The 25,850-nt window shown below is 42.7% G+C and overlaps 1 protein-coding gene across 3 annotated transcripts in view; it reads left to right on the forward strand.

The window, feature by feature from the left end:
• VPS54 (VPS54 subunit of GARP complex) overlaps positions 1-24,473 on the forward strand; it is a 78,055-nt gene extending 53,582 nt beyond the window's left edge. For 2 of the 3 annotated variants that reach the window (XM_044289320.1, XM_044289319.1), the window contains exons 13-23: positions 2-131; positions 4,027-4,208; positions 7,496-7,608; positions 8,909-8,972; positions 9,051-9,156; positions 12,760-12,847; positions 16,346-16,467; positions 16,900-16,980; positions 18,934-19,041; positions 22,771-22,865; positions 23,382-24,473. In XM_044289320.1, the coding sequence (XP_044145255.1) occupies positions 2-131; positions 4,027-4,208; positions 7,496-7,608; positions 8,909-8,972; positions 9,051-9,156; positions 12,760-12,847; positions 16,346-16,467; positions 16,900-16,980; positions 18,934-19,041; positions 22,771-22,865; positions 23,382-23,487 (1,195 nt within the window). In that variant the 3' untranslated portion in view covers positions 23,488-24,473. The remainder of the gene's footprint in view (position 1; positions 132-4,026; positions 4,209-7,495; positions 7,609-8,908; positions 8,973-9,050; positions 9,157-12,759; positions 12,848-16,345; positions 16,468-16,899; positions 16,981-18,933; positions 19,042-22,770; positions 22,866-23,381) is intronic. The other variant, XM_044289317.1, reaches the window with a different exon arrangement.
• The last annotated feature ends 1,377 nt before the right edge of the window (positions 24,474-25,850 follow it).

Consider the following 25,850-nt stretch of genomic DNA (forward strand, 5'->3'; position numbering starts at 1 on the left):
GAATGACCGAGGATATAAAATTAACAGACCTGGAACTTGGTAAAATTGCAAACAATATTCAGGAGCTTCTCTACAACGCCTCTGACATGTGTCACGACCGCTGCGTCAAGTTCCTGCTTTCAAGAGCCAAGGTACAGGACATATTTCCAGTTGGTATGTGAATGACCTTGTATTAAGATAACAGGGTAGATGTATCTAAATTACAGCGTTCAGACTTGTTTCTATGGCTGCAATCCAGTCTGCTAAAAATCCAATCTCATTATTTGTCAGAGAGTTTCTGATGGCCCATAACTGCATATGTGTAAGCGAGCCCTGAGGATGAACTGTATTCGGACTTTGAAATTCCACATACACATTAGATCGGTGATGGTGGATCTTTTTCGACATGTGATGTGTATGAAGCAGATGCCAGTGGAAATGAGGACTGAATGTTTTAGACATCAACACAACCGAAGCTATGAAATACACCAGTCATCCATAAGATTAAAATTATTGTGTAGATCCCCCTTATTCTGTCAAAACAGCTCTGACCCTTCGAGGCATGGACTCCACAAGACCTCTCAAAGGTGTCCTATAGTACCTGTCACCAAAACATGAGCTTTAGATCCTCTAAGACCTCTAAGTATTTAGGTGGGACCTCTAGGAATCAGTCTGTTTCCTGCACATCTCAAAGAAGCTCCATTAAATTGGAATCTGGAGAACTTAAAGGCAAAGTCTACACCTTGAACTCATGTTTTTTTCATTTTTTTTTTTACGGGAAGCATTGTCTAGCTGAAAGAGGACACTGCCATTATGTTTAGGCAAAGTAACATCCACTCTTCTTATAGTGCATCCTGGTGGCATCTCTTTTCCAGGTAATTCATGCACACACCGACCATCCACATGATTCCTTCTTCCATTGCCTCATGGTCCAGTTCTAGTACTCACATGATTGACGTAGATGACCATGGGATCCCTGACCGGTCTGTAGCTACAAAATTCCATAGACGGCAAGCAATGATGCACTGGGTCTTTCAACACCCTTCTATCGTTACTAGCGGTAACTTTTTGAGCAGTTTGTGCTACAGTAGCTCTTTTGTAGGATCACACCAGGCAGACTAGCCTTCATTCCCTACATGTATCAGTGATCCTTGGGAACCCATAACCCTGTCTTCTGTTCACTGGTTTTCCTTCCATGGACCACTTTTGGTAGGTGTTAACCACTGCTTACCAGGAACACCACTCAAGACCTGTCATTTTGGGGACGCAGTCATCTAGCCATTGCAATTTGTCCATGTCAGACTTGTCCAGATTCATATGCATGCCTATTTTTCCTGCTCCCAACACATGAACTTCAAGAACTGACTGTTCACTTGCTGCCTGATATATCCTACGCCTCTAGAGATGCCATTCTTAGAAAATAATTAATGTTAATTGCTTCATCTGTCACCGGTTTCAGACGAGGTTTCCATCCTCAGGTTTTTTTTATGCGTTTTTTTTAAAGCCAAATCCAGGAATGATCATAAATGAAGGACACATTTAAAGTAAAGACAAAGGGGAACATATATTAAGGTTTCTGACACGTTCGCCACTTCTGTAAAAAAGTGGGCATGGGGTGGTAAGAGTTGGCTGGCCACCTGCATGCAGTCCGGATTTTGTGTCTCAGTTATTTGCAACGGCATAAATGGACAAGGATGTGTGCATGAGCCCTTAAATGTATGGTTGACATTACCAAAAAATAAGTCATGAGTCTAGAGAGCCTTTGCTTTGAATGGTGGCAATATTACAGTGCATTCGTCCATTTAGTTCTGTGTATGAAGGAGTTAAAGTAAAAGTGGTACTGAGGAAGGCGTTTGCCCAGCTAAGCTCACGTGGAGCAGTCAGAGCTGCTGCTGTGTGACTTGTGGGCACTGCTCAGGAACAACCCGCGGTGTAACCAGTGTCCGACTCACTTGTGATTTGTCAGTCACCTTTAAACCATTATTGCATTCTCTAGCAGCTTTTCATGTCGGCGTGTAGGATGTAAGCACAGCAGTACCAGAAATTGCTCTCTCCCTGGGGCAGATTTAACATTTTTTTTAAGCAAATAGGTCCAAAATGTAGTGCTAATACATTTTATGATATACAGTATTTTTCGTTTTATAAGACGCACCCGATGATAAGACGCACCCCAGATTTTAGAGGAGGATAATAAGAAAAAAAATATTTTTCATCAGACCTCATATCAGATCCGCAGCTCAGACCCCCATAAATATCAGGACTTCATGTCAGACCTTTTGTTTTAGACCCCCATCACAATTCATATCAGCCCTTTTTTTTAGACCCCCATCAGACCTCAGATCAGCCCTTTTCTTTCAGACCCCCATCAGACTAAAATAAAAAAAAACTTCCTTACCTCTCCTGCGCCGCGGATCCGCTACGGACCGGCGTTACGCTCCCCTGTCTTCTCCGGCCCGCGCTACACTGTCACCTGACTGCGTGCAGTATCAGGTCATAGTTTGCGCACTCCATCCTGACGCTGTACGGGGTCAGGACAGTGGAGGTGCGGGCCCTAGCAAGAAGACCAGGGAGGGTGAGTGCCGGAAGCGCTTGCAGTGCTTCTTCCCCGCTCCCAGCACCTAATGCATACTAGTGAGTGCTTCCATAATGGGAAGCACTCACTAGTATTTGCTTTATAAGACGCGGAGCCATTTCCCCCCCTACTTTTGGGCTACTTTCACACTCGCGTTTTGGGCGGATCCGTCATTGATCTGCAAAAACGGATCTGTTACAATACTACAACCGCATGCATCTGTCATGAACAGATCCATTTTTATTATCTGTAACATAGCCAAGACAGATCCGTCATGAACTCCTTTAAAAGTCAATGGGGGACGGATCTGTTTTCTATTGTGCCAGATTCTGTCAGAAAACGGATCTGTCCCCATGCAGGTAGCGTTTTGGTGTCCGCCTCCAGAGCGGAATGGTGGCTGATCGGAGGCAAACTGATGCGTTCTGAGCAGATCCTTCATTCAGAATGCATTAGGGCAAAACTAATCCGTTTTGGACCACTTGAGAGCCCTGAACGGATCTCTCAAACGGAAAGCCAAAACGTGGGTGTGAAAGTAGCCTTATAAAAAATAGTGAAAAATACGGTATCTTTTAAATTGACTGTTGTTTTCTGATAAAGCGCAAGAGGTAATGATGTCTGTCTGCCTGCAGCTGCTGCTATGGGGGGGCTCATTCATATCTCAGAATATTTTTATTTATTTTTTCTTTTGTCAAATTTATGGCTCTTTTTTTTTTTTTTTCCGGAAGTAGTATTTAATATTTTCTTTCTGTACCAGTCAGCACAGAGGGATGAAACTTCTCAATGAGAGAGCAAAATGGTCTCATTTTATGACTGTGTGCTGCACAGGGAAAGGTTTATCTGCAAGGTAATCTTCATTATGATAGCAGGTGGAGGACTAGCGTGATAGAATGACAGCCCCTGGCTTCTTGATAAGTCTAGATAAACATGCAAGCATCAGAGAATTGATTGATTGATGTAATATGGGAAGCCCTTACCATCCACTCTACTGTATTAACATAGTGGTGCTTTAAATGAGTTGCTGCCCCTCACTCCTCCCTGGTCTGACTGATGGTCTGACAGTGTTAAGTGAGCTGCGCTAAAAATCCAGACAGGGATGAAAATAAAGAACATAAGGTGACTTCACTAAATGAAAACAATTTGCATGTTTTGTACAGGTTAATATAGTATGGTTAATGTATACTGTAATTAAATATTTTTTGATGGAAGCATCTCTTAAACCTATTCTTGTAGTATAATTCACAGTTTACTGACACGGTGTAGTCTGATCTGTGACTTCTGATGTTCAACTAAACAGATGAGGGTTCTTAGCGTTGGGATGAAATGTCTTTCGGTTACCATCATGCCAACTGCTCTGTAGATGAATGTGATTTCAGAATGAGAACATTTCTTTTCAGCAGCAGCGTAGGTAAACCATTCATTTTCTTTTTTTATATTTTATTAAAAATAATTTATATTGTGTTTCGCCTTTTTTCTAGGACAACTTTCTGGAGAAACTAAACTCTTCAGAGTTTGTGTCCTTGTCCCGATCAGTTGAGGTGTTTGTCCAGGATACTGAGAAAATCTGTGGTAGAAAAAGCATGTCTCTCCGAGGGGCTCTCCAGAGCCAGGCCAATAAGTTTGTAAACCGCTTCCATGATGAAAGGAAAACTAAGCTCAGGTACAGGATAAAATCTGTGAGATGCTGATGTCACATCACTGTTAGAGCCCCTGTCACCTCTCCTGATGTATCTACTTTAGTAACTAAAGACATCACAGAGAAAAATGACTTTTCATATAAAACATAACTTTTACTGTTGTTAGTTAAAATAATACCCCTTCTTAGTATATATATTAGGCTAAGTCAAATAATTAGACAAGGCCTTACTTGGACGTATCGGGATAATGTAGTCCGATGTATAGAAAAATTTGCGGCAACTTACAGTTAGATGACTGTGGACCTGGCCAAACGGTAGAAAGAGAGGTGGTGGATAAGGGGAAGGGAACAATATCCCTAATACAACCCTCAATGTACCCCTGCCTACAGGTGGAGCACCTGCCCCGAAAGGGGCGACCCCACCTCTCGGTGGCTAAACCCTCACTGTCGCCTATTGATACCCTGCCTAAACGAATCAATGATGTTCGTCCCTTCTTTGTCAATATGTCCCGACGCGTTTCCCCAGACGTAGTCAAGGCTGGTTCATCAGGGGACTCAGGATAGTTGGTAAATGCAGGACACCTTACTACACCAGGAGGTCTGCTATGCAACTATCAGAGCTTTGCCCACTATTATCAGTTGGGCATCTATCTATTGAAACCTGCAAGAATTTACCAACTATCCTGAGTCCCCTGATGAACCAGCCTTGACTACGTCTGGGGAAACGCGTCGGGACATATTGCCAAAGAAGGGACGAACATCATTGATCCGTTTAGGCAGGGTATCAATAGGCGACAGTGAGGGTTTAGCCACCGAGAGGTGGGGTCGCCCCTTTCGGGGCGGGTGCTCCGCCTGTAGGCAGGGGTACATTGAGGGTTGTATTAGGGATATTGTTCCCTTCCCCTTATCCACCACCTCTCTTTCTACCGTTTGGCCAGGTCCACAGTCATCTAACTGTAAGTTGCCGCAAATTTTTCTATACATCGGACTACATTATCCTGATACGTCCAAGTAAGGCCTTGTCTAATTATTTGACTTAGCCTAATAAATATATAAATATATATATATATATATATATATATATATATATATATATACTAAGAAGGGGTATTATTTTAACTAACAGTAAAAGTTATGTTTTATATGAAAAGTCATTTTTCTCTGTGATGTCTCTATTGAAACTTTTCGTAACCCTATAAATTCCACTGTGATTTACTTTAGTAACTACTTGCATTTCTCATGTAATAACAATTCTGGAGCATTTGTTCACATGACTCCTATGATGTGCCATTCCTGTATTATTCCTGCTAGAAGTTATGAATCAGTTACTAGCAGTTTGCAGTGAATATCCAGCCGGGGGAGTGTCCCTGCACAGCCTGACACTATCCAGTCAGTGTCTGACTGTGCAGGGCCACATGCCCAACTGGTAACACCCATCTGGACCTTCATTGAAAACTGCTAGTAATTAATTCATAAGCTCTACCAGGAATAATAAAGAAATGGCAATCATAGAGTCATAAGAAAAGATGCTCCAGAATTGGTATTACATGGGCAATGCAAGTAGTTACTAAAACAGACATGTCAGGAGAGGTAACCTGCGGCTCTCCAGCTGTTGCAAAACTACAACTCCCAGCATGCCCAGACTGCCTACAGCTATTAGCCGTGAAAGCAAAAACTCCACCAATGAAGTGGTAAACTTGTTGAGTTTTATTAAGGAACGCAGCTGTACAGATCAAGTGTGGCGTTTCGGCCACATACGGCCTTTTTCAAACTGGTGCCGCTGGAGGAAGGTAGAAGGACGTGCGCAACAGGAGAGGTGCAATGCAATCGCACTGTAGGGAAAGTGCTATTAGCCTACAGCAGGGCACGGTGGGAATTGTAGTTTTACAACAGCTGGAGAACTGCAGGTTGGCCATCCCTGCTCTAGGAGCGGGGGGGGGAGGGGGGTTGCTCCTGCTCCTAGAGGCTCTGTTCTCCCACCTCATTCCACGCCCTGCCGTCCTTGATTGACAAGCCAGTGTTTGTCTTCTTCTGCCGGCCCTGTGTGCTGGTTAAACAGCACTGCGCAGGCACAAGACTTACCCAGCACAAAGGGCGGCCAGGAGAAGACGAACGCTGGCCTGTCAATCAAGGACGGCAGGGCGTGGAATAAGGTGGGAGAACGGAGCCTCTAGGAGCAGGAGCAACCCCCCCTGCTCCTATAGGCTAATTTACATATTACAAAAGTAAGAATTGTGCTGTAAGGGGGGCATCAGTAAACCTAAAAATAACAGAGTTGGATTCTGCTGACATTAGCACATTGCTAATGTCAGACAGTTTAAGAGGGTTAATTCTGGTGACAGAAACCCTTTAAAGGAAACCTGTCACCATGATTTTGCGCATAGAGCTGGGGACATGGGCTGCTAGATGGCCACTAGCACATGTGCAGTACCCAGGTCCCATAGCTCTCTGCGCTTTTATTGTGTTAAAAAATCGTTTTGATTGATATGCAAATGACCTGAGATGAGTCAAGCGGAAAGGAGCCCAGCACCGCCCCGCATCCTCCGAATCTCCTCCTTGCTGGCTGACGTCACAGAGCTGGAGCGCCGAAATCTCGCCATGCGCAAGCTAGCGCATGCGCAGTGTCGGCATCATGTTCATTCCCTGTGCTGGCATCAGCACAGGGAACGACCTACGCGTGCGCAAGCTCGCGCATCGCGAGATTTCGGCGCTCCAGCTCTGTGACGTCAGCCAGCAAGGAGGAGATTCGGAGGACGCGGGGCGGTGCTGGGCTCCTTTCCGCTGGACTCATCTCCGGATACAGGACACATATCAGGTAATTTGCATATCACTCAAAACGTTTTTTTAACACAATAAAAGCGCAGAGAGCTATGGGACCTGGGTACTGCAGATGTGCTAGCGGCCATCTAGCAGCCCATGTCCCCAGCTCTATGCACAAAATCCTGGTGACAGGTTTCCTTGAAGTGAAGATTTCCTAACTTATGCCTTATACAAAAGTATACCACGTTGTATACATTTACTTTTGCGGTGGCAAAAGTAAATGTATGCCGACACCAACCAAAAGGACACTCTCTTGTGGAGGTCTATTCTTACATTTGGCCTATGTGCCCAGAGCTGTTCCCAGTGTATATGCCAAACTTAGGGCTGTACATTGCCATATTTGATGCTGTATGTGGAAGCCATTTGGTTATTTTACGTCACACTGATGTATCAGAGGGAAATGACATTGTATTGCTGATGGAGCGCATACAGTTGGATTGGTGAGTGGTCCACCGGATAACACCTCCTGAAATCCATTTTCTTCTCTGCAGCCTTCTGCTAGATAATGAGCGCTGGAAGCAAGCCGATGTCCCAGCTGAATTTCAGGACTTGGTTGATTCCATAACAGATGGCAAAATCATTTTACCTGAGAGGAAGTCTGGATGTGAGTTGGTATTCAATAATTCAGCGTGTCATGCAATTAGCGTCCGAGCTGTTAATATTTGTTTAGGAGCAGCTGCGGCAGCGCGTAGATTACCGGTATTTAGATGAGATTTGTAATGAGCTCTTATTTCCCATATCTATAGACTATCATCAGACACCATGTTGCATAAACCAGAGTTTCTAAAACTCTGGAAAATGTGTAGGTTGTGCTTTTGCTTTAAGTGAACTTTTATCCTTGAATGCCATTTTTTTTTTGTCTGAATAGTTCCAAAATTCTGTGCAAATTATTCTTATATGTTTTTTTTTTTTTTTTATCAAAGCTCTGTCAAAGGGGTTGTCTCACTTCAGCAAATGGCATTTATCATGTAGAGAAAGTTAATACAAGGCACTTACTAATCTATTGTGATTCTCCATATTGCCTCCTTTGCTGGCTTGATACATGTTTACATCACATTGTACATTGCTTGTTTCCATGGTTACGACCACACCACAATCTATCAGTGGTGGTCGTGCTTGCACACTGTAGGAAAAAAAGCCTCGGCCTCTCTGGTGGCCAGAACCGTGGGCGTGCACATAGGTTAGTGATTTTTTTTTCTATTGCGTGCAAGTGCGCCCACCGCAGCAGTATTCCAGGGTGGTCGTAACCATGGAAACAACTAGTGTATAATGTGATGGAAAAATGAATCAAGCCAGCAAAGGAGGCAATATGGACAATCACAATACATTAGGAAGGTATTAACGCTCTCTGCATGATAAATGCCATTTGCTGACGTGAGACAACCCCTTTAAAGGGAGTCTGTCCCCAGAAAATTCTATGATAAAACAGGTGCAGTGCCTTGTAGGACTAACTTATCTGAATGTAATGATGCCTTTCACTTAGAGATCTGTAGCATCTTCCTGGAGAAAAAGTACTTTAAATCCATATGCAAATGACCACTTAAGTGCAACGAGGCCAAGCTCAAGTCACTCTGTGCACCCTTTCTCCTGCTGCTTCCTCTGTTGCTTTTTTTGACTGCAAGTTCGCCCTGTTGGAGGCGGCCAGGCAGCTCAGTCCTTCTTGGACTGATAGTATCTGCTGGGGTGGATATCTAATCCTGCTGAGAGAAGGGAACGCTGAGGCTTGGAAAACGTGAACCTTAGATATTGATGAGCAACTTGTGTGTCAGGAGGGTATGAAACACATAAGATGATAGGAGAGACATCGGGACATTTCAATATAGGAGTCCATAAGCTAGATGCTTATTTTTTAGGGGAGGGAAAATTTGCATCATTTGTTTAAAATTCTCTTATTTCATTTTCAGGTGTAGAAGAGCGGAAACCCTCTGACTTCCTCACAGTTGACGGCCAGAAGTATGCTGTAGTAGGGTAAGCTGCTTATTCCATTCATCTTTATGAGATTTTGTGATATTTTACATATCTTCATAAACGCTTGTTTTCTTACAGCACTGTGCTGATTTTAATCCGAATAATTCTGGAATATTGCAGTTGTGTGGACGACATCCCTTCCATAACCACAGACATGCTCACTCGTCTGTCTGAGCTATTGAAGGTAGTTATCTCATACCATTTGTATGTGTGTGTGTGTGTGTGTGTGTGTGTGTGTGTGTATATATATATATATATATATATATATATATATAATGCTGCCTCTCTTAAAGTAAAACCTATCACCACTGAACCTATCATACCATGTACCTTTTATGAAATAAACATAGCCGACTATACAGGTACTATTACAAATATTGGAAAGATATGAGCACCGGTCCCAAAATTTGGACACAACGCGAGAAAAAAAATAATAATTCTAAATTGTCAAACTTCAGGGTGTCTATAAGCGCTTTGGAATCTGTACTCCAGTAAACCACTGACATGTGCCAGGTTTAGGGGGTGGGCACAGACGAGGGCAGTGATGTGTGCTCCTGCCAGTTCAGCGCTCACTGCGGCCCTTGTAGTTCAAGTAAATAGGAGCAGCGCTGCAGTAACAAGCCTGGTTCCGGTGCCGCACAGCTGATTGGTAGGGGTCTGACTCCCGGGCACCCCCACCAATCTGATATTGATGACTTATTGTAAAGATGAGTCATCATTGTTTACATTACATGATGGTCATTTTTATTAACATAATAGTACGTCACAGCAGGAAGTGACTTCGCCCAAATGGACGTACTATTACATCATGCTGGCGGATTAACCCTTTTATATGCAACGATCAACGTTGATTGCGGCATATGACAGGATCGATTAAAGTTTACAGTAAAAAAAAAAAAAGTGCCCCCTTCCCTTCATCAAGCGATTTTTTTAAAATAAAAATAGACATAATAGATATAGCCGCGTCCGTAACAAGCAGCTGTAAAAAATACTACCCCCTCAGGTGAACACCGTAAAAAATATAAAATAAAAACTGTGCCAAAACCGCCATATTTTTTTTGTCACATTGACACAAAAAAGTATAATATCGAACGATCAAAAAGCCTTATGTACCCAAGAATGGTACCAATAAAAAACATCAACTCTTCCCGCAAAAAAAAGACTACACAAGACTATCAGAAAAATAAAACGTATGGTTTTCAAAAAGTGGAGACTCAAAAACATTATAAAAAAAAATATGCTTTATTATGTAAAACTGAATCCCAAAAAAAGATGAGCTATCCTGTCAGGGGAACGCTGTAAAAAAACAAAAATAAAAATGGTGCCAGAACAGCCATTTTTTAGTTACCTTGCCTCACAAAGCGTAATATCGAGCGATCAAAAATCATATGTAGCCCAAAATAGCATCAATAAAAGTGTATTCAAATGTGACATGGCAGCTTAAAATTATCCCAGTGAAATCTGCCCTCCAAACTCCAAATGTTGCTCCTTCCCATCTGCCCCCTGCCATTTCCCCATACAGGGGGGTTTCTGTAAACTGCAGAATCAGGGTAATAAACGATGAGTTTTGCTTTGCTGTTAACCCTTGCTGCCTTACAGAAAAAAATTGATTCAAATGGAAAATCTGCAAAAAGAAGTGAAATTTTTAAATTCCGCCTCTATTTTCCTTTAATTCTTGTGGAACACGTAAAGGGTTAATGATGTTTGTAAAATCATATTTGAATGACTTGAGGGGTGTAGTTTCCACAAGGGGTGGATTCTATTATGTAAGTCCCACAAAGTGATTTCATAACTGAATTGGTCCTTTAAAAAGCGGGTTTTGGAAATTTTTTAAAAGGATATATATATATATATATATATATATATATATATATATATATATATATACACTCAAATTTACCATTGTCATGAAGTACAGTCGTGGCCAAAAGTTTTGAGAATTACATAAATATTGGAAAAGTTGCTGCTTAAGTTTTTATAATAGCAATTTGCATATACTCCAGAATGTTATGAAGAGTGATCAGATGAATTGCATAGTCCTTCTTTGCCATGAAAATTAACTTAATCCCAAAAAAACCTTTCCTCTGCATTTCATTGCTGTCATTAAAGGACCTGCTGAGATCATTTCAGTAATCGTCTTGTTAACTCGGGTGAGAATGTTGACGAGCACAAGGCTGGAGATCATTATGTCAGGCTGATTGGGTTAAAATGGCAGACTTGACCTGTTAAAAGGAGGGCGATGCTTTAAATCATTGTTCTTCCATTGTTAACCATGATGACCTGCAAAAAAACGCGTGCAGCCATCATTGCGTTGCATAAAAATGGCTTCACAGGCAAGGATATTGTGGCTACTAAGATTGCACCTCAACAATTTATAGGATCATCAAGAACTTCAAGGAAAGAGGTTCAATTCTTGCTAAGAAGGCTTCAGGGCGTCCAAGAAAGTCCAGCAAGCGCCAGGATCGTCTCCTAAAGAGGATTCAGCTGCGGGATCGGAGTGCCACCAGTGCAGAGCTTGCTCAGGAATGGCAGCAGGCAGGTGTGAGCGCATCTGCACGCACAGTGAGGCGAAGACTTTTGGAAGATGGCCTGGTGTCAAGAAGGGCAGCAAAGAAGCCACTTCTCTCCAAAAAAACATCAGGGACAGATTGATCTTCTGCAGAAAATATGGTGAATGGACTGCTGAGGACTGGGGCAAAGTCATATTCTCCGATGAAGCCTCTTTCCGATTGTTTGGGGCATCAGGAAAAAGGCTTGTCCGGAGAAGAAAAGGGGAGCGCTACCATCAGTCCTGTGTCATGCCAACAGTAAAGCATCCTGAGACCATTCATGTGTGGGGTTGCTTCTCATCCAAGGGAGTGGGCTCACTCACAATTTTGCCCAAAAACACAGCCATGAATAAAGAATGGTACCAAAACACCCTCCAACAGCAACTTCTTCCAACAATCCAACAACAGTTTGGTGAAGAACAATGCATTTTCCAGCACGATGGAGCACCGTGCCATGAGGCAAAAGTGATAACTAAGTGGCTCGGGGACCAAAACATTGACATTTTGGGTCCATGGCCTGGAAACTCCCCAGATCTTAATCCCATTGAGAACTTGTGGTCAATCCTCAAGAGGCGGGTGGACAAACAAAAACCCACTAATTCTGACAAACTCCAAGAAGTGATTATGAAAGAATGGGTTGCTATCAGTCAGGTATTGGCCCAGAAGTTGATTGAGAGCATGCCCAGAGAATTGCAGAGGTCCTGAAAAAGAAGGGCCAACACTGCAAATACTGACTCTTTGCATAAATGTCATGTAATTGTCGGTAAAAGCCTTTGAAACGTATGAAGTGCATGTAATTATATTTCACTACATCACAGAAACAACTGAAACAAAGATCTAAAAGCAGTTTAGCATCAAACTTTGTGAAAACTAATATTTGTGTCATTCTCAAAACTTTTGGCCACGACTGTACAATGTGTCATGAGAAAACAATCTCAGAATAGCTTGGATAAGTAAAAGTGTTCCACATAAAGTGACACATGTCAGATTTCCAAAATTTGGCCTGGTCCTTAAGGTGAAAAATGGCTTGGTCCTGAAGGGGTTAATGTAACCAGTCAACCTTTCAACCTCTGTGACCCTTTTGTGTGGGTTATTTTTGCCTGTTTGGTCCACAAATCCTCCATAGCGTGTTTTCTTATATTGAATTCAGAAAAAAAGCAAATAATCTTCAAGATCTTGCCTGTGTCTATGATGATTGTTGAGCTGATGATCTTTGATTTTTGTTTTTTTTTGTTTAGTACTTCAACTCCCGTAGTTGTCAACTGGTTCTGGGAGCTGGGGCTTTACAAGTTGTTGGATTGAAGACAATAACCACAAAAAACCTTGGTAAGTTGTTATTGAAATCCAATGTAGACAGTCAAGTCACATTATTATGACCAGCAGCTAATATCCAGAGTAACCACCATGTGCAGCACAGACAGCTGCTAGACGGGCTTGGAGTGTTTCAGTAATGTCCTGGTAGGTTGTCACACGTATCTGGAGCCATGCCGACTGCTATGCATCCCACAGCTGCTGTGGGGGGGGGGGGGGGAGATCCAGAGATTGAGTGCGATGACCGAGGTGGTCCCACAGATGCTCAGTTGGGTTCAAGTCTGTGGAATAAGGGGGCCAGGGTAGTACTTGGAGGTCTTGGTCATGGTCTTCCAACCAGTGTCGGACATTTCTAGCTGTGTGACTTGTCGCATTGTCTTGCTGGAAGATCCCATCTGCCCCAGAGAAGACGGTCAGCATGTACGGGTGTATGTGATCTGCAAGGATGGATTCATACCCTAATCGGTTGAGAGTGCCTTCCACATGGATGAGTAGGCCCAGAGAATGCTATGAAAAACATACCCCAGACCATAACACTGCCACCAGCTTGTGTTCTTCCAGCGATGGTTTCTCACATGACACGCCAACGTCCATCCATTCAATGAAGCAGAAAACGTGACTCATCGGAGAAGGCAACCCTTTGCCAATCAGTAAAGGTATAATTATGAAACTGCCGCAGAAATTGAAGCCTTTGCAGCTTAGTTAGCAGAGATGCAATGACCAGCCGTCTGCTTCGGAGCAGCATACATAATAGGGTTTACTGAACTGTTGTTTTAGACACACGTCTGGTAGCCCCCTGGTTTATTTTGGCGATGAGCTGCTCCACTGTTGCTTGTTGGTCCGCCCTTGCGTACCTTCATAGCTGACGTTCACCTCTCACATAGATGGCACATGGTGCTCTGCAGTGTCCACGTTGTGATGACCAGCGGGTGAGAACCCGCTGCCCCACTTGACCAGCTCCCTCTGAGGACAATGTCTGAGCACACCTCTTGTTCTTCACACAATACCTCTGATGGTGAGGAGAGACTTTCTCCAGGAGAGTACCAGGTGCAACCTCAGAGGGGATTTGGAACACGAGGGAATTGGGACCAGAGTGTGAATCCACTGGACTGACCTCCAGGTGACACAATACATCCAGTGGTTGCTGGGAGGCCAGAGGCTGATCAGATGAAAGCGTAGTTAGGGTACAAAGAAAGAAGTTGGGGCAGGCGGCAATCAGGCAATGTCCGTAAACGTAGACCAGAGTAAGGGCAGGCGGCAATGAGGCAAAGTCCGTAAAACTTAATCCAAAGTCCGGTACACAGAATAACTAGAACCAACATAACACCTTAGCACAAACAGGAAACTAGACTAGCCAGGAACCTAAGCTGCTCAGGTGCCTTCCTGTAGAAGGAGATGCCTTTAAATACCTCCTGCAGACCAGCTATAGGCAGGGGAAGATAGAGGGCATGCGCAGGCTGCCTCACAAACAGAGGAGAGACACGCCCGCACATACACTAAATACACACAAAGATCTCTGAGCCAGAGTGCAAGCTCTGCTCAGAGCCAGGAGGGAAACGCAGGTGGCAGGTATGCAGACCACAACCAAGAACCCCGCTGCCCGCACCTGTCAGCATGGCGTGCAGCAGTGGGGAGGAGTGAAGAAGCCCGGGACAGAATCGCAGGTAAGGGGAGCTGGGCTAACACGCGTTGCTTATTTGCAGTGGGGCGTACGTTGACCACAGCAGCACAGGAACATTTCACACACAAACTGCACCCTTTCAGAAGTACTGCCACTCTTGGGCCAAAAGCCAGTAATCATCCTTTTTTCCAATGTGATAAATTGCCCCTTTTACCCATGACAGCAATATCGAAGGTAGGAAGTGGTCATATTAATGTGACTCGACTGTGTGTAAATACAATATGCCGGCTTGCAGATACAAAAAGCACTAGGTTCTCCTGCATCATAGAACCTTGCAATATTCAAATATGTACAGAGTAATCTACTGTGGTTTTACATGGGGCTGCAGATAAACCTATTGCATTATCTTCCATGTTAAAAATTATGTTTAGCACTGATACCTCTTTAGTTCTTTGACCAGTCTTTGATTCAGAAGACTAAGTGTAAATTGTAGATTTTATTGATGTAAAAGTGAATTTTCAGATCACGTTTGAGCTCTGTATTTGAATTGTATAGTGGGAAAATTCCTAGAACACACACCGACGGGGAATTTATCATGAGGGTTATATCTGAAGTCAGTTTTGCATTAGTCTGCGTTAGAGTACTTTTCAGTATGTTGTTTGTTAAACTTTCTGCATATTTAAGCCTTACTTTCGTCTAGAAATGCTACTTCGGTTTTCCTATTCCACTCAGCTACTAGAGTGAGTTTGTGACTTTTTTGAAATTTAAAGTCTCAGTTGAGAAATCTGAAACTAGCGTGAACACCTTCTATGGTTGAACTTGATGGACATGTAACATCTAAACAACTGTAGGTCATTGGGACTTAGTGGAAGGGGTGGGACCTCCTGCGGCAAGGCAAATTTTAATTTATGTGAAAAACTGACAGAAATGTATAACTCAAATATAAACCCACTGAGAGTCGGTGCATAGATGGCCAGAGATGGACTTGCTCCCCTTAGTAAATTAGGCAATCTCACTTCATTGTGGATAGATATGCCAATTTTGATAAATTCCCTCTCTTCCCCCCCCCCCCCATTGTCTTAATTTACTTTACTTCTACACCACTCACTCCAATTTTTAAAAGTGTAGGGCTGTGCGTGTGTATAATGTCTGCATTGCAGAGCTGTGTGTAGGCACTGTACAGCTGTGTATGTATATCATGATCATAGAGAGTTAAAAAAAAATGATGAAGTGACCACATATGTGCCATTGCGATTTGCTACAATGGTCAGCAGATGGCACACTAAGGTTAACCACCAGGGAAGGTAAATAAGTAGATTTGATCCAAGATGGCAGCAAACCCATAAGCCATTACCCAAGAGCAGTGATGGTCCGTTCAGTGTTCACCAGCGAAAACATGCGGGCTGCCATCTTTAGTAAGGTAGACTCACCCGTCCGGAGATGCACAGGTAAGCCCTTACCTGTGTCGGGAGCTGGTTTGAAATCAAACGCAGTCACCCGGAGCAGGCAGTTCCAAGAACAGCCCGATGAAGGCCCCCGGCGGCTGTTCTCGGAACTGCCTGCTCCATGTGACTGCGTTTGATTTCAGACCGGCTCGTGACACAGGCACAGGTAAGGGCTTACCTGTGCATCGCCGGACGGGTGAGTCTACCTTACTAAAGATGGCAGCCCGCATGTGTTCGCTGGCGAACACTGCAAACTGACCATCACTGCCCAAAAAAGGTATTTTCAGACTCCACATAGTGCTGAAACTGGATCAACTTATGTGTTGTATATATTTACCAGTTACTCGCTTGACCCTTTAGCAATGTGTGAGCTTTATAATGTACTACTTTTTATGTAGAATGGAAGCAAGCATTGATAACTACAATCATTTTCTATTTGTTTTACAGCATTATCCTCCCGGTGCCTGCAGCTCATTGTACACTACATTCCTGTAATAAGGGCACATTTTGAGGCTCGAATGCAGCCCAAGCAGTACAGCATGCTTCGGCAGTTTGACCACATCACTAAGGTAATTGTTACCAGATACAGTCCACAGAAAAGTTGCTCCATAGCTATAGTCCCTTCTTCCAACAGCATGTAGATCCCTATTTTTTTTGTCTATAAATCTATGAACCCTCTTTGTCTCAAAAAACCTTATTATGGTAAATAGTTGACGGGGAGGAGGGGGATGCAACTGCAGTTTGTCTCAGTCTGTCTCTGAGAGTGTATGCTGTGAGAGGGGAGGGGAATACACGTGGGGAGACATCTGATTGGCTCATAGTGGTCAGAGCTGTAGCAGGAAGCAGAAAAAAAGAACAAGGTAAACTCAGGTTAGCACCCAATATCTGGCCACCCGATATCCAGTAAATATCTGCTGCTGCCTAAGGAGGGATTGTGATTTTTTTTGTAGACCTATTACCAACCTGCAACATGTACAGATATGTATCTTTTTCTTTAACAGGACTATAATGATCACATAGCGGAAATTTCTGCCAAACTGGTTTCCATAATGGATTCTTTATTTGAGAAACTTCTGTCAAAGGTACCTGAAGATGATAAAAATAACCATCTGTTTTGGAAGCTTTTTCACCACACACCACCCATAACAGCTCAGTGAACCCATGGCCATCTTCTCCGTCAGAGTGTGGGTCAGGAAATGCTGTTGGCACGAGTGTTATCTGCACTTCCACAAAACAGACGATGACCACACTGGATCTGCGCAATACTCTGCAGAACCAGAGTGGTCACCTTTGCAGGTTGTTAGGTTGTCTCGTAAACTATTTGCCTAGCTATGCCAGCATTTGCAGACCATGTTGATTGTTCACCATGGGAAACATGGTTTTCATAGTTTGGTGGGAGGGGCATTGTTTTACTTAAAGGCTTGTATTATGGCTGAAAATCATTGTTATGATCGGGTTTAGTTAAAACTTTTCACCATTTGGCGTCTGCAACTTCTTTGTATCACTGTACATAGCAGGCTGCAGAATGACTTTCACAGTGAAATCCTGAGAGCTTGTTTGATGGTTCTTAACTTCGATCTTCTGAAATCTATCAGCTTAGGCTACTTTCACACTTGCGTTCAGGGCGGATCCGTCTAGTGTCTGCACAGACGGATCCGCACCTATAATGCAAATGCTTAGATCCGTTCAGAACGGATCCGTTTGCATTACCATGAACGGATTTATTTTTTTTGTTCATGGTAGTGCAAACGGATCCGTTTTGACTTTACATTGAAAGTCAATGGGGGACGGATCCGTTTGAAAATTGAGCCATACTGTGTCAACTTCAAACTGATCCGTCCCCATTGACTTACATTGTAAGTCTGGACGGATCCGTCTGCCTCCGCGCGGCCAGGCAGACACCTGAACGCTGCAAGCAGCGTTCAGGTGTCCGCCTGCTGAGCGGAACGGAGGCCAAACGCTGCCAGACTGATGCATTCTGAGCGGATCCGCATCCACTCAGAATGCATTAGGGCTGGACGGATCCGTTCGGGGCCGCTTGTGAGAGCCTTCAAACGAAACTAACAAGCGGAGTCCCGAACGCAAGTGTGAAAGTAGCCTTAGTTGTCTGATGGGTTTCACTGTGAATGGCATCATGCAGCCTGCTATGTACTGTGATACATGCTTCAAAAGCAAAATGGTGCAACGTTTATAATTAAACCCTATTGCAAAAATGCTTTTCATCAAATACATGTATTCAAGTAAAAAAAAAAAATCCCTCAGGTGCCTGTAGTCATTAAAGCAGTTATATTGTTTAACTTACTCCAGACTCTTCCATTACTGGAAACTTTCAGTTTCACATTCTAGACTTTCAACCCAGTGCAGCAAGGAGACTTTACAACTCTTGTCTCAGGGGCGTTTGATTATGGACATTCCCAAATGATACCAAAGCTATAGAGCTCTGTTGCCCCTTTTTTGCCTAACGAGTTGGGATGCAAGCCCTCCATTGTGACTTTTTGACATAACACACCATAAGATACATAAAGATAAATTGGACATTTTCAGACGAGGCAAAACAAGTCATCCCAAGGGCCCACAGAGTCTGCCTACTTGAAGGGATAGTCTCTCAATGAATATGCAAAACATGACAATTTTTTGGAGTAACTAAAATTACAGCTCCGGTGTCTAGATACTGCTGTTACATACTTGTTATGGTGCCCCCTGCTGTTCTTTTAATTCTCTTCTCAAAATGTCCACCTTGTGTGTCCAGTGCTGGTAGGAAGCAATTACTTCCCGTACGCTGTTTCTTATTGGCAGGAATCGCTGACAACTTTTAAAGGGGGTCTCTAGCTCTTTAAAATGTATAGGCTATCCGTAGAATATGAATTTATTAGGTGGGGGTCCTTCTCTGCGTCCCTCATGCCAGTCAGCTGATTAATGTGACCGTAGTGCTCCAGCGAGTGTTGCGTCTCCCCATTCTTCACCAATGTGATAATTTGTATTCTAGTACGTGCTGCTTTGCGTATAATGTTTTGACATTTGTTTCTTTCTTGCAGTATGAGGTCAAAGCCCCCGTCCCTTCAATGTGCTTTAGAAATATCTGCAAACAAATGGCTAAAATGCATGAAGCTATTTATGATCTTCTCCCGGAGGAACAAACACAAGTAGGTTTTTTTTTAGCTTTCCCAATCCCATAAGTAGTAATAAAAAAAAAACAACTGAAACTAAAAGTGTGTTACCTAATACCACCTAAAATAAGAGATGACGAAGCATATGGGAACTTCTTGCCTTCCTTCAAAATTGCTGAATAGATGCAATGATATGTTTCACTACTGTGAAGGCAGTGATGAAAATCTGAGCAAAATGGAGCTGCTAGGGTCAGTCACCTACCAAGACTGTTCATTATTTCACACTGGTCCAAGGTGTTTTGGACAAGAAAATAAAAACTGTGTGTTACAGGGCTGTACGGCAGAGTTTTCAAAATGATGCCCCTTTCTCTGACATGACTCTGCCGCCATTGGCTGAAGCTGTACCTCACTGACTTCCTGCCGCGCCCGCCCCCCTGCAGTCACAAAATACTGCCTCTGCTTCCTTCCAGAGTATTCAGCCTCAACTGTAGGAAAAATCAGCTAACACTGAGAATAAAGCTCTGAGTATTAACAGTGTAAGGCCTCATGCACACGACCGTTGTGTTCTGTTCCGCAAAATGGGGTTCCGTTGTTCCGTGATCCGTTTCAGTTTTTGTTTCCGTGTGTCTTCCTTTATTTTTGGAGGATCACCAGACATGAAGGAAAGTAAAAAAAAAAAGTCTAAGTCAAGTTTGCCATGCAAATGATAGGAAAAAAAACGGACGTGCGGATGACAATCTTGTGTGCCTCCGTGTTTTTTCACGGACCCATTGACTTGAATGGGTCCGTGAACTGTTTTCCTTGAAAAAAAAATAGGACAGGTTTAATTTTTTTTGACGGACTGAAACCACGGATCACGGACGCAGATGATAAACGGTGCATTAGCAGAGTTTTCAACTGACCCATTGAAAGTCAATGGGTCCGCAGAAAAACAGAACAACGGACACGGAATGAAACAACGGTCATGTGCATGAGGCCTAATGCACAAAGTAAATGCTGAGGGGCATGAAGTGACATCAGAGTAGCAACCCTCATTTTGGCAGCCTGGTAACATGCTGCAGCTTAGTAAATTAGCATTTTGGGAATTAGTGTTAAAGAATTGGTGGTCCTGTACCACCCAGCGTGCATCTCTCCATGCCTAATGTCAGATCAGGCCCATGTGTCTGCCATAAAGCAGTTTTCTTAATGCTGTGTAAATGCTGTTAAGAACAACTCAGGCAAGATGGCCGTCCCATAATCCTGTTCAGAAAATAGGATTAATCTGTAATCAGAAAATATCTGGTTTTAGCGGTCACATTTTCTTTAATAGATATGTTATCTGCCTCTAGTGTTAGCTTCCAGTTGACTAATTTTAAGTCACTGGACGATTCTACTTACTGTATAAAATACAATTATATAGTAATTGTAATCCTAATTACCAGTAGCAAACTGCTAAACCTAATATAATGCATTAACCAAAGCCGCTTTTAGACAGGTATAATATGGATGCTTTATTACTCCCGTATTATGGACCAAACACCTGAACCTCCTGCAGTTCATCAGAAAATGAGTTCATGCACTGTGACTCTGGTTTCGATTAACGTAGTGAAGGTCTGGGTGTTGGATGCATCATATGGGCACAAAAAAGCATCTGAATACTTCTTTTTTTTTTTTTTTACTATAGTAATTGAAAATTGATCATTTTTGGCGTTAGTCATTACACACACTTATTTTCTAACTGATGAGAATCTTTCCGTAATATATTAGATATTCCTCTCTAGTAATAATTGTTGCTATTACTATAGCGCGTAACGAGTATCACTAGAGAAGCAGTCTGTATATTTTACTCGCTAGATCTGGTATGGAAAGTATAGGGACAGTGTAAAATGTAAACTTATTTGATACCTGTGTGTTTGGTGCAACTTATTTGGCGATATGTGATCTGGACGCTAGTAAATTGCATGCGTCAATAAATGGCCTAATTAGGTGCAAAGAGAGAAAGAGATGACTGGTCACCTTCTCACTCCATTTCTGGGGGAAAAAGACTCTCGTATGTTAGTCAGAGAGCATGATATGGGGAAAGGGGGATTCATAACATGCACAGAAGTCCATGGTACACTCCTCCTGGAGACATGTACAGTTACACAGGGAGGCAGATTCTTTGTCTCTCCCCTGTCAGCACCTCCCTCACTTGCCCCAATTCTCCTCCTCCACACTGGCTGACAGTATTATTTAAGCGCCATTCATTCCATATGATAAGTGGGGAGCATACATAATACAGCCAATTGCAATAAGCATTAACACGACGCGTTACAAACTGGTACAGAAGGAGAGAGGGCCCTGCCCGCCAGGGCTTACAACAGTTCAGTTAAAGCACTTACGGCTCTTTCACACTTGCTTTGTCCGGATCCGGCGTGTACTCCATTTGCCGGAATTACACGCCGGATCCGGAAAAACGCAAGTGAACTGAAAGCATTTGAAGACGGATCCGTCTTCAAAATGCTTTCAGTGTTACTATGGCAACCAGGACGCTATTAAAGTCCTGGTTGCCATAGTAGTAGTGAGGAGCGGGGGAGCGGTATACTTAGTCCGTGCGGCTCCCGGGGCGCTCCAGAATGACGTCAGAGCGCCCCATGCGCATGGATGATGTGCCATGCGATCACGTCATCCATTCGCGTGGGGCGCCCTGACGTCACTCTGAAGCGCCCCGGGAGCTGCACGGACGGTAAGTATACTGCTCCCCCGCTCCCCACTACACTTTACCATGGCTGCCAGGACTTTAGCGTCCCGGCAGCCATGGTAACCATTCAGAAAAAGCTAAACGTCGCATTAATTCCGGATCCGGCCTTGCGGCAAGTGTTCAGGATTTTTGGCCGGAGCAAAAAGCGCAGCATGCTGCGGTATTTTCTCCATCCAAAAAACGTTTCCGGTCCTGAACTGAAGACATCCTGATGCATCCGGAACGGATTTCTCTCCATTCAGAATGCATTAGGATAAAACTGATCCAGGATTCTTCCGGCATAGAGCCCCGACGACGGAACTCTATGCCGGAAGAAAAGAACGCAAGTGTGAAAGAGCCCTTAGAAATAGGGTCGAGTATATGCAGCTTTCAATGAGACCCCCTTCTAAGGGCTGTAACTCGCGAATTCTCATGACTAGTGTCGCGATCCTGGTCTTGTTTCAAAACTTTATCAGCTTTAACACAAGACCACCTGACTTGAATCTCTAGCCGTTAAACAGTCTCAGATCCAACTTTCAGTAGCAAGGACGTATGAGATACATCCTTGGCTACTGAATAGCACTATGTAATGGTGTATGAGATCGTCCTGAGCAGGAAAAGGGTTGATTGACTTTTTATGATCAGTCAGACAACTAGAGAAAAGAGCTACAGATTGAACCTTCAGAGCAGCTTTGTTGGATTTCAGGGAGAAGCAGAAAGAATAATCTGCATGAAAACCAGAAGGCAAACGTTTATTCCAAGATAAGTAGAGTGCAATAATAATTTTAAAAAAATCCCTAAAGTTGTCCATAACCCTTAAAGGGAACAGATCTGCTTGGTTATTATGGGCAGCAGCTCTAGTTTCCCTTTACAGTTCATTGCAGATTCGTTCATTTACCCCATATATTTATTATGCTACCATGTTTAGTTTAAGTTTTATCTGAGCAGTTTCTAATTAAGGATCTAATGTAATAATTAAAAGTTTTCGAAAATGCTCTTGCTTGTTCTAATCTGCTCATTTAGTTTCTTCAGCAGGATATTGATGTTATTTTGTTGCCTTTGTGCAGAGTCTTTTCCTCCGAATAAATACAAGCTGCAGACGTCACCTAAAAAGTCAGCTGTGTCTCCTAAATGTCATAAATGACGGAGGCCCACAGCATGGGTGAGTATTCTCTCTGTAATGCACACGAGCACTAATATATATATAAATATATATATATATATATATATATATATATATATATATATATATATATATATATATATATATATAGAAGAAAAATCCTGAGGGAGCACCACCTTCAATATGGGTGCAAAATCCACAAGGGCGGCGGCAGAGACCCAATATTATAACTAGAGAAAGTTGGAAGAAGGCTCTTGTGAGCCGAAACATCGCAAAGTTGCCATACTATGGGTGAATAAAGCCTCCCAGAATTTCACTTTTATCCGGAGTGCAGTCCTATCTTTCTCTAGATAGATAGATAGATAGATAGATAGATATATATATATATATATATATATATATATATATATACAGTACAAAGTTATGAGACATCTGACATTTTTATCATAACACTCTCTCACTTATTAAGGAGGGGAGTTCTATTAATATTATATTATTTATAACTTATGTTCTGGTGGGTGTACAGCCTGACATTGAATTGCTTTCTCTCTGCAGGATGGTGGCGGCAGATATTGCTTTTTACACTGGAAATGTCCAAGCTCTAAAGGGTCTTAAAGATTTGGACCTCAATATGGGTGAAATTTGGGAGCAGAAAAGGTGATGCCAAACCAAAGGAGAGAAAAAAGAGACACTGATCTGATCTCCTGAGTAACTTATATGTGTACGACTGGAAGTTAAATGTTAAATTCCTAAGTGCAAGTCAGGGGCCCGGGGTGTTGGTTTCCGGAAACTGGATCCAGCCTGGCTGTCAGGGATTACCCCAAACAACTGATGAACTCTTCACAAGAATTTTTTATTTTTCATTGGAAGTGGCCTCAGGTTTTTTTCTTTTTTGTTTTTTTCTTTTTGGGACCAAATCCAAACAAGTGCATGGCTGTAACTCGGCTTCCCTGCATTAATAAGAAACAGGATCCCCTTTCTGCAGAAGACTTTGGGATTCTTTTCTTGTCATGTATAATAATGGTACAGATTCCCTGTCACAAATTCAGAACACTATGAATCGAAAGAACAGTCACTGTAATTTATGGTTTCTCTATTTAATACCACGTTGGCCGTGTATATAGAAAAGCTGAGCATTTTAGCAGTGAAGAAATCAGATGGAATAAGCTTTAATGGTGTTTGGCTGCGGGAGTAGGTGAAAGTCCTTTCTTCACCTTGGTTCATTATTTGTCCTCGAACTGGATACTGAGTTTCCTATTTCAGAGCCCCTATTACATGCCTGCTAAGCACAATGGAGTAATTGATCCTAGATGTACAGGGCAGGCTTCTCTGTGCAAGACTCTTGATCAAGCTCAAGCAAGAGGGATGGTGTGGAGCTGAGGAGCCACGGGTTGCCAGATCTCCCCGATATCTTGCACTGCTCCAGTAAAATAACTCCGTAGCAATGGTGCTTTGATTAGCCGGTAACCTTTGGATAGCTTGGGGGACAATGCTATAAATTGCTGGTATTTTCAATCAGTATTTTTGTACAATATATTTTTTTTTTTTTTAATTAAGGTATTTTTGCTCTTCCCTTACTTGGTGAGGGGCGAAAGTATTTATTTGCAGTATCTGCTATTGATGTGGATATTTTCTGATTGCATTTTTAAGTAAATTTCAATCAATTAAGAATTATGCTCGTTTTTTGTTCTTGTTTTTTTTTCTTGTTAAGATAGACAGGACAGGAGTGTGTATTCAGAGTTATGTTCACCAGTAAATATTACACATGCGAGCCCTGAGAGTCTGATATAAAACTTCAACATGCCTATCTGCCAGGTAAAAGTATTGTTGGACTTTGTTGTTTTAAACAGTACACGTAGTCCTATGTCCAGAGTATGATTTTAGCATTGATGCTAGGGCTTATTTACAGTGGATATAAAAAGTCTACACACCCCTGTTAGAATGTCAGGTTTCTATGAAAAAAAGATAAATCCTTTCAGAACTTTTTCCACCTTTTAATGTGACCTATAAACTGTACAACTCAACTTAAAAAACAAACTGAAATCTTTTAGGTGAAAGGAAGAAAAAAATATAAAAATAAAATAATATGGGTGCATAAGTGTTCACACCCTTAAACTAATACTTTGTTGAAGCACCTTTTGATTTTATTACAGCACTCAGTCTTTTTGGGTATGAGTCTATCAGCATGGCACATTTTGACTTGGCAAGATTTGCCCACTCTTCATTGCAAAAACACTCCAAATCTGTCAGATTGCGGGGGCATCTCCTGTGTACAGCCCTCTTCAGATCACCCCACAGATTTTCAATCGGATTCAGGTCTGGGCTCTGGCTGGGCCATTCCAAAACTTTAATCTTCTTCTTCTGGTGAAGCCATTCCTTTGTTGATTTGGATGTATGCTTTGGGTCGTTGTCATGCTGAAAGATGAAGTTCCTCTTCATGTTCAGCTTTCTAGCAGAAGCCTGAAGGTTTTGTGCCAATATTAATTGGTATTTGGAACTGTTCATAATTCCCTCTAGCTTAACTAAGGCCCCAGTTCCAGCTGAAGAAAAAACTGCCCTGAAGCATGATTCTGCCACCACCATGCATCACTGTGGGTGTGGTGTTCTTTTGGTGATGTGCAGTGTTGTTTTTTCGCCAAACATATCTTTTGGAATTATGGCCAAAAAGACCATAACACCTTTTCCCACATGCTTTTGGGAGACTTCGGATGTGTTTTTGCAAAATGTAGCCTGGCTTGGATGTTTTTCTTCGTAAGAAAAGGCTTTCGTCTTGCCACTCTACCCCATAGCCCAGACATATGAAGAATACAGGAGATTATTGTCACATGTACCACACAGCCATTACTTGCCAGATATTCCTGCAGCTTCTTTAATGTTGCTGTAGGCCTTTTAGTAGCCTCCCAGACCAGTTTTCTTCTTATCTTTTCATCAATTTTAGAGGGACGTCCAGGTCTTGGTAATGTCACTGTTGTGCCATATTTTCTCCACTTGATGATGACCGTCTCCACTGTGTTCCATGGTATA

Source organism: Bufo gargarizans, chromosome 4, assembly GCF_014858855.1.
Source record: "Bufo gargarizans isolate SCDJY-AF-19 chromosome 4, ASM1485885v1, whole genome shotgun sequence".
Lineage (NCBI taxonomy): Eukaryota > Metazoa > Chordata > Amphibia > Anura > Bufonidae > Bufo > Bufo gargarizans.